This window comes from Gallinula chloropus, assembly GCF_964237585.1.
Source record: "Gallinula chloropus genome assembly, chromosome: 1".
Classification (NCBI taxonomy): domain Eukaryota; kingdom Metazoa; phylum Chordata; class Aves; order Gruiformes; family Rallidae; genus Gallinula; species Gallinula chloropus.
Window position 1 is genome coordinate 183,176,408 of NC_140085.1, and position 14,580 is coordinate 183,190,987.

At 45.5% G+C, this 14,580-nt stretch overlaps 1 protein-coding gene across 1 annotated transcript in view; it reads left to right on the plus strand.

Moving 5' to 3' along the window:
* The first annotated feature begins 1,589 nt into the window (after positions 1-1,589).
* The window catches only part of RB1 (RB transcriptional corepressor 1), an 82,080-nt gene continuing 69,089 nt past the window's right edge, over positions 1,590-14,580 (plus strand). Inside the window, exons 1-2 of the mRNA XM_084274797.1 lie at positions 1,590-1,754; positions 1,962-2,079. Of these exons, the coding sequence (XP_084130923.1) occupies positions 1,666-1,754; positions 1,962-2,079 (207 nt within the window). The 5' untranslated portion in view covers positions 1,590-1,665. The remainder of the gene's footprint in view (positions 1,755-1,961; positions 2,080-14,580) is intronic.

A 14,580-nucleotide genomic window follows, 5' to 3' on the forward strand; every position in this document is an offset into this window, starting at 1 on the left:
CCAAGCTGGCAGATGTGCCTGGTAGTTTGTGGTTCATTTGCACACTGCGTGCAGCCCTAGACTGAACCTCCACAGCATCTGGTGTCATCTGATCAGAAGTAGTACTTTCAATGTGCTTAGAGGCAGGGTTAAGTTACTGTCAAGAGTTCTTTACTAGGTTCTTCATAAGGAATATCAAAATGCCACTCCAGTCGACAACTCAAATGTTTCATTTGGCCTTTATGTACCTTGCTTTGCTTTAGAGATCCCATTTGTTCACTTTAATTGGTTTAATTCTAATTATGAACCAGAAAAAAAGACTGTTCTGGTTTTAAGTAAGTTAATGACTATAAGGGAAAAGCTTGAACAAATGAATAAAGTCTGTGGATCTTAAAAATACTGGAGCACTGGAACAGGCTGCTCAGAGGGTTGTGGAGTCTCCTTCTCTGGATGCCTGCCTGTGCAATATGTCCTAGGGAACCTGCTTTGGCAGGGGGGTTGGACTTGATCTCTGCAGGTCCCTTCCAACCCCTACAATTCTGTGAATTTGTGATTCTGTGAATTTATTGTATACTGTACTTGTACCCATGGATTTTTCTTTAAATCCACCAGTTTGACAGCAACCTCACTAAAACTAGTTGCTTTGCAAAAGAATGACACGTACGTCGACGTGTCAGGAGGTACTTTTATTTATAATATACTTATATATATATAAGGAGGAACATTTTCTCTGTGAGGGTGACAGAGCCCTGACACAGGCTGCCCAGAGAGGCTGTGGAGTCTCCTTCTCTGGAGACATTCAAAACCACCTGGATGCGTTCCTGTGTGATTTAGCCTGGGTGATCCTGCTCTGGCAGGGGCATTGGACTAGATGATCCTTCGAGGTCCCGTCCAGCCCTGCATGCTCTGTGATTCTGTGGTTCTGTGACCAGCTGTCCTTGTGTACAGCGATTTCAGTCTTTCTGTCAAGTTGGCACCATGAAAATCTGAAACGTGCCAATCTGCAGCGGCGACCGGCCTTCTGAACGCGGGCACAGGCCCGCAGACAGACACCGCGGGGAGCCTGCAGATCGGGGAGCCGGGGCGTTCCGTGAGGCAGCAGCGCTGGCCACCTCGCCGAGACGCCCTTTCTCCTTCAGCCACCTGCCAGCTACGGCCGAGGCGGCCGCCCTCGCTCCTTCCCAGCTCTGAGTCCCTTCCGCTGTGAAACCGAATCTGGGAGGGCGAGAGGGGCCGCCGGCCGCGCGGCGCCGCCGGTATCTGCCGAGGGCGAGGCCCGGCAGCCGACCCGCCGCTGCCTCACGGAGCCCGCTCTGCCCGCCAGCCACCACCCTCGCTCCAGTTGCCGGGGGCGCACGAAGCGGAGCCGGCTCCTATTGGCTAGAGGGGAGAAAGAAGCGCGTTTATTGGCTGAGAGGCTGGCGCGGCCACCTTCTCTTTCCGGGTTCGGAAGCGCGCCGAGCCGGTCTGTGCTTTGGGTGTGCGGCCGCGGCTCCTCGCCGGCGGGTGGGGCTGGGGGAGTGGCAGCCGGCCCGGAAGTGACGGCAGAGCGGCTGGGGGTGACGCAGTTTTCCCGCGGTTTGGGCAGCGGGGAGGGGGGAGCGGCAGCCGGTGGTCGCCCGTTATCGTCGCCCGCGGCGGGCTCTCGAACGGCGGAGCCCAACGGCCGCCTGCGCGCCGGCCGCCATGCCGCCCAAACCTCCCCGCAGGGCGGGCGCCGCCAGGAACCAACGCGCCAGCCCCGACAGCGGCTCCGCGCCGCCCGCCGCCCCCCGGTAAGCGCCGCCCGGGCCGGGAGCCCGCGGCTACGGGACGGCCCCGGGGCTCTCCGCGCTCGGGGAGGGTGGGTGCGGGCTGGGCTGTTGTGCGGGATGGGGCCGTGTCACCCCGGGGCGCCCTTCGGCAGCCGGTGCCGCCTCGTAGCTCCGCGGCGCGGTGCGCGGCAGGGAGACCCCGCTAGCGAGGGCTTTTGCCTTCCCCAGGCTGGAGATCGGCGAGGCTGACTTCGTCGGGCTCTGCGATGCGCTGAAGGTGCCGGGCGGCGTGCGGGAGAAAGCGTGGAAGACGTACGAGAGCCTGTCGGCTGCGGACGGAGCTCTGGTGAGTCGCAGCGGCTTGCGGCGCTGTGTTGCGGTGCCTGTCCTGCGCCTGGGTCGGAACGTTAAACTGTAACTTTCCGGGACGCGGGGCCAAGTGTCTGGCAACCCAGGCTGGTGCCGTGTGACTCCTGGGGGTCTTCTTCCCAAGAGCAGCAGGGCGGAAGGTGGGCGTTGCCGTGTACCTGTGTTGTGTAAACGCCCTGCTCTGCATCTCTCTGCCTTGTTCGTGGTGTCCGATGAAGGTACGGACTCAGGAGCCCTTTTAAATCACTAGTAAGTGACAGTAGAAAACACAGCCACGTGATCAGCTAATTCTACAAACTGAGAGTTACTTCAGATCTGAGTCAGCTGTACACACCTCGAGTCACCATCCCTTTCTGTGCATTTCTTCCTACCCTGGCCTTTTTTACGAGGCTGCAGGAAACTGTTGCAGAGAAAGGGGTGTTTGCAGGTTAAACTTTCTTCACTGAACGCTGTTGATCTGTATGTACTTATCGTTGAGGTATTTCCGTTCAAAGTTAGTCATTGGGCATGTGTAAACAGATTAAAATGCTGTGCCCTTTCATGATTCTCTCTTCTCCTCAGTGTATTACTGCTGTCTCAACAAGCCGACTTGGAGAAGGGCTGCAATACAATTAAATCACGAGCAAAGCTTTGTAACACAGACCTGAATTAGATTAAGATACCTGGCTGCAGTGTTTCATTTGCCCCATGTGAGTTAGCATCTCTGGTTTTGTTTTGACTTCTGCTTGTTCTCCTGGAACTGGAGCTGACCTGCTGCAGCTCTGCTGTTACTAGTAATACATGATTGTCTGTGGTTTTTAAACTGCAGCATGGGTCCAACTGCTCTTGATGGCGCTTGAGTTTCGCAACACTGTGCAGTAACAGTGTGGGAGAGTCTGTGTGTCGCTGCTTCAGGATCAGATGCACTTTCTGGCTGTGGATGTTTTCAGGGAACACTTGCTTAAAAGCACAGTTGAGCTTGTTTGTATTAACTGAAACAGGAGGGGTCAGCTCCAGTGAGTGACAAAAAACAAAGCAGGTTTCAGCATAATTCTGCAAGCTTCACTTGTGGGTGAAAGTGTCTTTTCACTCACCATTACCTGGCAGTGGCCAGGTAAGATGCATCTCCTTTCAGCATCTGAAGATGACCTCCTTCACCTCTTCAGGACAGGTTAATGACTAGATCTTCATTTGTGATATACAGCTAATGGTTATTGTCTTGCAATTGAGCTCTGTCCTAAGAGCCTTTCAATGCATAGGAAAAGGTCTAATTTATATTGTGGTTCAATCCAGGACCTCAGACTTTCTGGTCTGTCAGCAAGGTGTTGAAATGAGGAAGCTGGCCACTGTGTACCTCTATGGGGACCTGGCTGGCACTGAAGTTGCTGCTTCTAGCTGAGACCAGCACAGGCTTTGTTTGAGTGTGAAGTCAAGCAAATTAGCAGCCTGGCTAATTGCTGCTTCCCTTTCCAAGTCAAGCTGTTACCGTGGGGAGCAGGCCTTCTCAGGCTAACCCTCTGGTTGAAGTTGCAGGGACTCAGGAAGAGGCTGCCCGCTTCTTTTTGCCATGTGGAAAAGGTAAGGTGCTGGAGGGGCTGGCCCAGGGTTTGTCCTGCAAGCATCAGCTCTATATGTTTTTATAAATGGCTCAGTGCTAATCTGTTCAGTTCTGAACTGAAACAGAAGCTGCTTATGTAGCAGTGTTCTATTCTTGAGCAAAATGGGAAATAGCAGGATGCCAGCTTGAGATAGGTACCTACCAGAACACTTCTGTTTAACCCTGTAGTTGGTTTGACTTGGGTTAAATAGTAAGACCACTGATGGAAATAGGAGTAGCATCTAATGATCCCACTCTCAAACTGTTTACAGGACATAAACACCTGAATTACTTTCCCTGGCACACAGGCTTTGTTTTTGTGTTTGATCTCAGAATCGTGCCTCCCAGGTCTCTGAGGATGTGGAGGGGACTTCTAGTGCTAACTAGGAAGCAGCGTGGCCCATGCACGAGGTACTGTGGTAACTGGCAGAGATTCAGGGTGCAAATGTGGGCACCTGCCATACCCCCTTGCTCAATGAATGTTTAGTTGCTTAGAGTGTAATCATCTGTTAGTACTGTCCTGTTTGTGATAGAGTATGTGTGCTCACATGCAAAGAGACTCTGCAAACAAGACACATCAGCTTAAAAGTGTAAAGCAATTGTTTTTGGCACATGCACACAAAAGATTGCTAGGATGTAGTGACCTAACTGCCTAAGTGTGCCTGCACTCCAGTGAGACAACTGAAGTGTCTTTGTTGGCCAGGCAGGCATTGGTCAGGAGGAGGAAGGTTAGTATCTGCTGCTCCCTGGAAGGAATCCTTTGTACCAATGCTTGCTCAAGCTGCTGGCACCACCGAAGCTGGCTGACTTGCTCCTTTTCTCCTTCAGTATGTCACCCCTTTCCATGTTCATGGGGTTTTTTTCAAATCTTTGAGCTACTTCTCAAATTTTACTGTTCTTATCTTGTGTAGCTCTACTGTACCTTTTGTACAGTGCTCTCAACTTGCCTGTTTCACCAAGTCAGGGATATCATAGCTGGGCCTTTAATCTTTGAAACAGCTGAAACCCTGTGAGGTGTGGAGCAGGAAGGTAACATATCATAGGTATGGGATCTTTCTGGAAAATTGAGGCTAACTTATAGTTGGAAAAATTAGAGCTACAGAGAGATACTGCTCCAAGTACTGCAATTGTCTGTTAAATGTAATGGTAAATTTTTCCTCTGTCAGCCAGAATTTAATTACACTTCTACAGCAAATCATGACTTCAAGACTGAGACAGAGCCCCAAATGCTGGTTCCAGAAATGTTTTACTGAATCAGCCCTGTTGGTATATGATGTGAAGAAAGGTATCTGATGCACAATCAGAAAGATGTTTTATTTTAAAATTATTTTTATATCAGGTGAACTCCTGGACAAGTTTGTTGTAAACATGGAAATGTATATGCAAATAAGATGTCTTGCATTACTGTTGTACAAAGACTTTTGTTGTATTGTTTTTCTTGTTTACCAAAGCAAGCTACCCAGGTCAAAAAATACATCTGTTTTAGAGTTGTAGTTTTTACCATCTTAATTTCAAAAACTCGTATATACCAACAGTTGTTGACTTAGAAAATTCTCTGATGCTTTTCTTCTCTTGTACTCTTTGATTTGTATTTTTTAAATGTCCTGCAATCTGTTTTATGAATCAACAGTGCCTGTAAACTCTAGATAGAGTAAATAGACTTAGTGGAATTACTAATGTACTTTAAACAGCATGTGATTGTTGGAGTAAGAAAGACGAGGAGAGGTCCTGGGAGCCATAGTAGTACTGCTAGGAAAAGGTTCAGGGGTTTTGTTGTGTTCTGCTACTGTTTGTTTTGGTAAAGAACAACAAAATAGGAATCTGAAGTACAACATTGGGTGATGTAAGCAGGAAAAAATTTGAATGAATTGTTGCTTAATATATTAAAAAGAACCAATGTGAGAAACAGATGACATGGTGACTAAATTGGAAACAAACTGATGTGAAGAAAAAGTGATGAGGTGGTTTAACCCTGGCTGAAGGCCAGATGCCCACCAAAGTTCCTCTGTCACTCCCCTCTTCATCTGGGCAGGAGTGAAAATACATAGTGAAAGACTTATGGGTTGAGATAAGGACAGGGAAAGATAATTCTGCAGTTAATGTCACAGGCAAAACAGACTCCACACAGAATTAATAAATGCATCTAATTTATTACTGTGCTTCCTCCCCCCGAAAGTACCCCATGAAAACAGTAAAACCAAATCTTAAAAAACTTCTCATTGCTCCCTTCTTCCCATGCTCAATGTTATTCATGATTTCTCTTCCTTCCTTCCCCACTCAAATGTCATGGAGGATAGAGGGAATGGGGGTTTTGGTCAGTTCCTCCCAAATTGTTTTCCTTCTTGGAGGGAGGGGGAATGGGTGGAGACATTCCTCACACCTTTCCCCTGCTCCAGTGTGAGGTCTCACCCACAGGAGACAGTCCTCCACAAACTTCTCTAATGTGAGACCTTACCCACAGGGCTTCAGCTCTTCACCAGCTGCCCCAGCGTGGGTCACTTCTGTGGGGTGCAGTCATAAATCATAGAATATCTCTCAGGCCCAGACTGCTCCAGCCTGGCTCCCCACAGAGTAACAAGATCCCCCAGCAAACCTGCTCTGATGTGGGTCCCTCTCTCCATAGGCTGCAGGTCCTGCCAGGAGCTTGCTCCAACATGGGCTTTGCACTGGGTCACAGCATCCTTCATGTATCTCCCCCCACTCCAGTGTGGGGTCTCTGCTCTCCATCCTCTTTCATGGGCTGCAGGGGGACAACATGTTCCACCATGATCTTCTCCATGGATTGCAGAGGAATCTTTTTCTGCAGTGCCTCCTCCCCTCACTTCTTCACTGACTAACCTTGGTGCCTGCCCAGTTTCTTACATCTTCTCACTCCCTTCTCAGTGGCAAAAAGCGGCTGCTTGCGGCTTTTTTTCTTCTTAAATATGTTGTCACAGAGGTGCTGTGACTGAGCTGGCTGGTATTGGCTCTGTCAGACCTGGGGGAAGCTTCCGTCAGCTTCTTGCAGAAGCCATCCCTGCAGCCCCTGCCACTGAACCCTATTGTGCAAACCCACAGCAGGTAATTTAGGAGATTGATAAAAGTTGGAGTCTGCTGAGGACCATGTTGCATAGGGTCTGGTGTGCTTCAACCTCTAGAGCCCAACTCGCCATAGTATGTGGTGTGTGGGTAGGGGCTTTGGGTTTTGTTTGCTGTTAGGGAAGTGTGGCCCACAGTTCTCTTGCTGCTCCTCAGGGGTTCAGACTCATGAATTCCTGAGTCATTTTTATCGTGTCACTCTAAGTTGCTATTAAAAACTGATGGTGAAAGATCTGCAGTTTACATAGTTAGTTCTTCCTAGTTTAATATTCTTTGCCCATGAGTTTTTCCCCGAGCACTATAATATAATCTGTGTCTGTGTTACAACTAAAGCTGATTATCATAGAATCATAGGATATACTGGGTTGGAAGGGACCTATAAGGATGATCGAGTCCTTTTACAAGTAAATGTATGTTGGCCTGTTTGATTAATGGCTGGAGAACTGTTTGAAAACAGACCTTACATTTTGAAAATATGAACTTGAGTTAAATTTTTCTGCTTATAATTGATGTGTATGTATATACAGTGTATAGCACTTGAGCAATGTCTGCATTGTGGCTCAAATTCCATTCCTCTTCTGAAATGCACTGATGCAGTGAAATTATTTTTTTTAATTTACTTTAGCAAAGTTTAAATAGACTGGAATGGAATGATAGAAAGCAATTAAAAAAAGTTTCTTCAATTGTTGTTGAATACTTTAAAGAAAACCTATTTTATTACCAACTATCATTGAAGCAGAACCTACAGCAAAGGAAAGTTACTAGGTTATTTGCCCTGCAGTATTAAAACTCTGAACTGCTTGTGCCCACAGTCCCACTGATAATACCTGGCTAACTGGGGCAACAATAAAGACTTCTAAAAATCTAAATCTAAAACAACATCTCAAGGATGAAAAACTTTGTACCATAAAATACAGTAGCAAATTTCTTTGTGACTTCAAAATGGAGTGTATTTTGTGGTCCAGAATACCTATGCTGTGATACATGGTTACAAACAAAACGGATGACAAATTTTTTCATCCAGTCTTCCTTAGCTACGTATTTGAATACTGGTCCTTTCCATGTAGGAAAAAGACTGAGATAAATACAGTATAGCTAATCATAAAAAGCCGGTCCTGTGCTCTGTAAAATAAGTATCTGCTACCCCATGGATGTGAGAATGCATTATTGCTGCCCTGTGTTACATTTTTTTCTCCATAGTCTCCAGCATCTGAAGATGTTTTTAAATTTTTAAAAATTTTTTTAAAATTGCTCATCTTTTGAAACTCTCTGGAACTGCTGACTTACACTGGTACACAGATGCTGTAGAACACTTGATTTGCACCGGAGTTTAATGTTCTTTGTGAAGAAAACTTAAAAGGTGAACTCTGGATAAGTGGAGGAATAAAATAGTTCTTAAATACAGCAGAGTTGCTCTGTATAGACTAAAATGTTGATCAGCAGCAGGTCAAGTGTTCCTAATCCATAAAATTTCACATTTAAGTTAAACCAGCTCCTTTTGGTTGTAGTTTCATATGAAAAATGTTGTTGGTAAGCCATCTCATCCTCTTGTTAAAAGACATGCAGAGGCTTCTTGCTTTTGGCAAAAGCATGCCACACATGAACTAAAAATGTTTTCTGTCTAGAGCTTTGTCTGTTATTTACAGAAGTGCAGCGAAGTGGAACCTGCATCCGTTGAAGCTTGGATGGATGAGAAATATTACAGATATTTTAGGATCCTCTGTTGAAAAAAAATTGAACTGCTACTGGAAGTCCCAAAGCAAACAAAAATTGTCACCATTGGCTATTGCTGGTGACATTCATTATCTTGGTAGTAGATGTATTGGCTATGTGTGTTGTGCCCTTGCACTTTTTTGCCATACTTTCAGTTTTTGGTTTTTATTTTCTTTTTACTACTCTTCTGCCCATCCTGGGCAAAGACTGATGTCCCTTCCAGTCCTGTTACATGCAAGAAAACTGTAATGGGAATTATTCATATCCCATCAGTTCAATACTCTTCATTGACTTCCTTTACTTTTAGGCAGTATTATATGTGAATTTGGTTTTGTCTGATGAGAAAGAACTAATAGTAATTCTCCAGACAATGTTCAGTAGTAAATGTTCAGTAGTAAATTTAGAACCGTTATTGCTGAAAAATAGAAGAACTGTGTAGACAATGGGTACAGTATTAACTTTTAGAATTATCTTTCTAGGAAATATGTCCTACAAGTTTTAACTCTGAGCATATTTCTATTGTGAATGCATCTTGATTTCTTTTTTTTCCTCCTGCTGTCTTCCTCAGTACCGTGCCACAAACACATCTGTGAATGTTTCTCATTGCATTTAGCTAGTTTTCTATACAGATTAGGTTGTGGTAGCTGAAGTTTTAGTAAGCCAAAAAGTTCCACATCTTCCCCTTGAAAAAATTAGGGTTTTATTATTTACAGTGTGACATCCTATATCCCATTTGATTCAGATAGCCATCTGTGTTTGCATATTTCTCATGTACATTTCTCTTGACCTTCTTTTACAGGACGTTATTTGAAGCTTCTATTCTGGATCATTTCTGTAGGCTGTCATCAAAACTGTTATTTATGTTGGCAAAATAATAATCATCTCTTAACTGTAAACCAGAGTTGAGCCTTCCTGTAACCATCTCCTCCTTGTGACTGGTTCAGCACTGGAGAACCTCTTGAGGCAGAGAACAGAAGCTATTTCTGTCAGGGTCTTTAACACCTTGCGACAACATCTGGAAAGGAAGAGAGGCAAGAATCCTGCTTCACAGTAGTTCAGTTCAAGTGTTTTAAGCCTATGACTCTTCCAGGTTGTTTTCACTAGATTAAGACAAACTAATGATCTGATAAAAATAGATGAAATAGTAGCAATATTAAGTCCAGAATGAGAAATAAGTGTTTTGAAAGAGTTTGTAAGAGTTTTTGATCTCTTCCTACAGAAAACTCTATTGAGTCAACAAAACTGACCTGCATTGTCCAAAGTTACACTGTTGTTTCCCCAGAACCTGAAATTCATTAAAAAAAAATAATCAATCTTTGTAGACTACTAGGCTCTAAATAATCTCTGAGTTAGTGCTTGGTGGGCTTTGATCCATGATGAGTTGAAATAAGGTCACTGGAAGTCCTGCCTGTTTTCTGTTGTGGTGCTGTATCAACAAAGATCTTGAGTCAGATTGTGGTCAAGAGGAAAACTCAGAAATTAATTTCTGGCTGTGAATTTGTCTTGTGTCTGTTCCCATGCCCTCAAGTCTATTTGGGCTGAATTGTCTGGCTTTGGTTGTAAAGAAACTGTTAATTTGTGTCATAGGATTGGCTCCACTGGGGTTATGACACCAGAAAAGTAGTTAAATGGAGCGATGTTGCTGCTGTCAGCTTTAACTCATTTGTATAGGAAAGAACTTGAAAAATGTCTGTGAGTTTTGGGAGGGAAGGAGTATGAAGAGGAGAAATCTCAGAAGTCTGACTTGCCAGGAAGATATCTCCTTATCTCTTCGCCCACCCCATGATCTATATATTTTATCTATTAAAAATCACTAAAATCTTCATGTATAGACAGATAGTCTTATTTTCTGAGAAGAAAAGTGGTTTACCTGCTTGTCTTTGGGTGGGATAGTCCTAGTCTAGTATTCTGTTGTTTTCCTTTCCTCCCTCTCAGCTGGTGTTGAGGTGGGCGTGCTCAGGTGCTGCTCACCTTTCTTTGCTACTAGAAAAAATAGGTGATTGATTTGTTTATACTGGGTTCTGTGTATTAAGCCAGCAGTCATCTAGCGTCCTCTGGTTGAGGAGAAGGTGGATATGGATGGGGGTAGACCTGATAGTAGAGATGACTCCCTGTAGTGGTTTGAATCTAGTGGATTGACAGGCTGCATCTAAGGCTGCTGTCTTGTTTAATGGTAGAAATGAATAAGTTGTTACCCCAGACCATACTGGATAAGGAGTTTAAAGATTATCCTTGCAAAACCAGACCTTGCTCTTACCAAATAAATTATTGCTAAAGCCTTCAAGCATATATTCTCCCAGAGTAGCATTAAGCTGCTGGCAGCAAACCAGCAGCAAAATTTCTCTACTTTCTAGTACTCAGTCCTCCTACCCTATGAGATGTTGTGTTTACAGGACAGTGTCATGGTCTGAGTTTTCAGGAACATGAAGTGAAGGGAACTTGTATATTAAAAAAGGTCAGCTGACTCCAGTGGCAGTGGTGCCTGCAGTAGGGGAGCTGTCATCCTCCTTCTTAATAGGTCTCTAGCCTAACCTTCAACATTTTGTACAATGCATCACAGATCTACTAATGCAGGAAAATAGATGTTCCCATCCTACGGGACATTTTTTGTTCTTACATGCCTGGTAGTTGCTGGTACCTATCAGCAAAGGATTGTTGAGACTGGCTGAGGTGGTGGGAGTGTGTCTCCTAGCAGAGCCTTTTTTCTGTGCAAACCACCTGAGAGCAATTTTTTTTTTGCTTCATCTTTAGGTTGCTGGTGGCATACAATGGTATCTGAAAAGTGAGATTTCCCATAAACGAAGAGACAGTGACTATTTTATATTAATATCTCTTCCTTTATGTATCATCACATTCATCTCCGTTTGTTAATAGCTGCTTTCAAAACAATTTTCTGTTTTACAAGTGTGGTGGTTTGGCCCTGGCTAGAGGCCAAATGTCCACCAAGCCACTCGTTCACTCCCTTGTTCAGCCAAAAAGAGGAGAAAATACATATATATATATATACATATATATATATATATATCTCGGGAGGCTTAGGACTTGAGATAAGGACAGAGGGATCACTCTCCAATTAGAGCAATGGGCAAAACAGACTCAACCCAGAATAAAAGAAAGTGATTTATTGCTACTACAACTACACACCCAGTGAACCAGAATTGTGTACTGAGAAGCGTGGACAGGTCTTAAAGCACCTTCCCCCTGCCCCTCCCTTCTTTGCAGACTTCACTTTAATCATAAATTTGCTCTCTCCTTCCCCCCCATCGCGGTGTGGGGAATGGGGGTTTTCAGTTCGTTCCTCCTGAGTTATCTTCTGTCTTAGCTGGGGGGGGGGGCATTACACACACACACACACACACACACACACACACACACACACACACACTTTCCCTGCGGCACCGTGCGGTTCCACCCATGCGAGACAGTCATATCCACGAACTTCTCCAGCGTGAGTCCTCTCAACCAGGGAGTCATCTCCTCACCACAGGCTTCTCAGCAGGGCTCCCTTCCATGGGTGCTGACATTTGGGCCCAGACTCCCCTGGCCTGGTCCCTAACAAAGTCACAAGTCCCCCAGCAAACCTGCTGAGTCGTGGATCAATCTCTTCACAGGCTGTAGATGTCTCTGCTCCCCATCCTGATCCACGGGCTGCGAGGGGACACCTGCTCCACCATGGTCTTCTCCACGAGCTGCAGGGGAAATCTCTCTTCCCGGCACCTGGAAAGCCTCATTCTCCCCGCCATCTCCTTCAGGCCTGGCCTTGGTGTCCATGCAGCTTGTTACATCTTCTCACTCCCTTCTCCCTGTACCTGCCTGCAGTTTTTTTTCCTCCTAAATGTGATTCACAGAGGTGCTGTGACCATCACTGACTGGTTCAGCTCTGGTCAGTAGCAACTTTGACCTTGAATTGGCCGATGTTTATTTTCTGAGGCTCACAGAAAGCTTCTAGCTGCTGCTTACAAAATCTATCTTGGCAGCATAGCTACACAAAACTGTGACAACAAGGTGTCACAATCCATAGAAACTCTCAAATAGGAATGTAGGAAGAACATAGTAACTTGAATGATGGACAATTACCACGCTGTTGAACGTGACTGGTTACTTTTGCATTCCAGTTTGTACTATAACTCCTATCAGCTGCACAAACAAATGCAGTTTCTCATTCTTTGGAGGACACCCTGGTCAGTCTTCATGTATGTATAAACAGTGGTTGTCATCTGTCCCTGCTTCCCTCCCCAGTGTGTCAGTGTTAGTGAAATTGTATCATTTGTGGTCATGGCAAAGCTCTTTGTCACGGTTACACTGCTGAGTAAGTGAGGACATGAGTAGGTGCTGAGGATGTAAGAGTTTTCAGGGTAGTTCTGGAAGACTATGTAAGATAGAGGGAGGCAGGTCTGCCGCAGTCATATTCCTGTTGCCTTTTGGGAGTGTTTTCCAGAGTGAACTGATCCCTGTGTCTCATGTTGGTGTTGTATGGGAGGCAGGTAGGTGGAGTGATAGGGGAAAGAATAAAGAAGTAGGCCAGGGAGCGAGCTACAGCTAAGCAGTGTAGAAGAGCAGGGGTTCAGTATTTCAGCTCAGTCACTCCTGGCGGTGTATTTTGCCTCTGTCCTGTGACACATCCCACCTAGAGCTGCTGAGAGGCAAGCTCAAATGCTGCTCTTCTGCTGAAGCAACTGTGCCTGGGTGGCATTAGAAATTTATTTACAAGCATGCCCAATGTTCAAAGAACATTTTATGACGTTGCAGTTTCAGGAGTCTTGTAGGGCTGCACCCACACCTACTTCTGTCTTCACAATAGCTTTGTTTCCAAAGCCTGGGGTATACCTTAGGTTATTTTTTCATGCTTCTACAGAACATCAGTCTTCAGGCGTTTTCTGTTAAGGTGCTGTTTTGGTGGAAAGATACTGGAATTGTAACTGATTCCTGGCTGTCTCCAAGTGACTGGCTTGTGAACTATCAGGAGTAGATGACATGTCTGTTACTGCCGGATGGCTTTTCTTCAATGACGGGTGATTCACAGAATGTTAGGAGTTGGAAGGGACCTCGAAAGATCATCTAGTCCAAGCCCCCCTGCCAGAGCAGGAGCACCTAGATTAAATCACACAGGAACATGTTCAGGTGGGTTTTGAATGTCTCCAGAGAAGGAGACTCCACAACCTCTCTAGGCAGTCTGTTCCAGTGCTCCGTTACCCTTACAATGAAAAAGTTTCTCCTCATATTCACATGGAATCTCCTGTGCTCCAGCTTGCACCTGTTGCCCTTTGTCCTATCGGTGAGAAGAGCCTGGCTTTGTCCTCCTGACTCTTGCCCTTTACATATTTATAAACATTAATTAGGTCATCCCTTCAGTCTCCTCCAAGCTAAAAAGGCCCAGATCCCCTCAGCCTTTCCTCATAAGGAAGGTGTTCCACTCCCTTAATCATCTTGTTGGCCCTGTGCTGGTCTCTTTCACAGAGTTCTATGTCCTTCTTGAACTGAGGGGCCCAGAACTGGACACAGTATTTCAGGTGCAGTCTCAGCAGGACAAAGTAGAGGGGGAGAAGGACCTGTCTTGACTTACTAACCACGCCCAGGATGCCATTGGCCTTCTTGGCCAGGAAGGTACATTGTTGGCTCGTGGTCATCCTGTTGTCCACCAGGACCCCCAGGTCCCTCTCAGCTATGCTGCTCTCCAAAAGGCCAGTCCCCAACCTATACTGGTATCTGAGGTGGTTCTTCCCTAGATGCAAGACCCTATACTTACTTGCCTTGTTAAATCTCATTAAACTTCTCCCCGCCCAGCTCTCCAGCCTGTCTCAGCCTTGCTGGTGTGTCAGCCACTCCTCCCAGTTTTGTGTCGTCAGCAAACTTGCTGGCTGTACCCTCTATTTCCACATCCAGGTCATCAATAAATATATTAAATAGTACAGGTCCCAGTACTAACCCCTGAGGGACTCCACTAGATAGACGCCTCCATCTAGACTCGGTCCCATGATGATTGGTTACAGCTTGTATCTTCTAAGCAGCAGAAGATAGACCATAAGTGTAGTTCTGTGGTAGAAAATTGCCTGAAGGTGCTTGTTGTTATTGCACTTTAGTAAAAAAGAGATGGGTTTGTGGTTCAGCTGT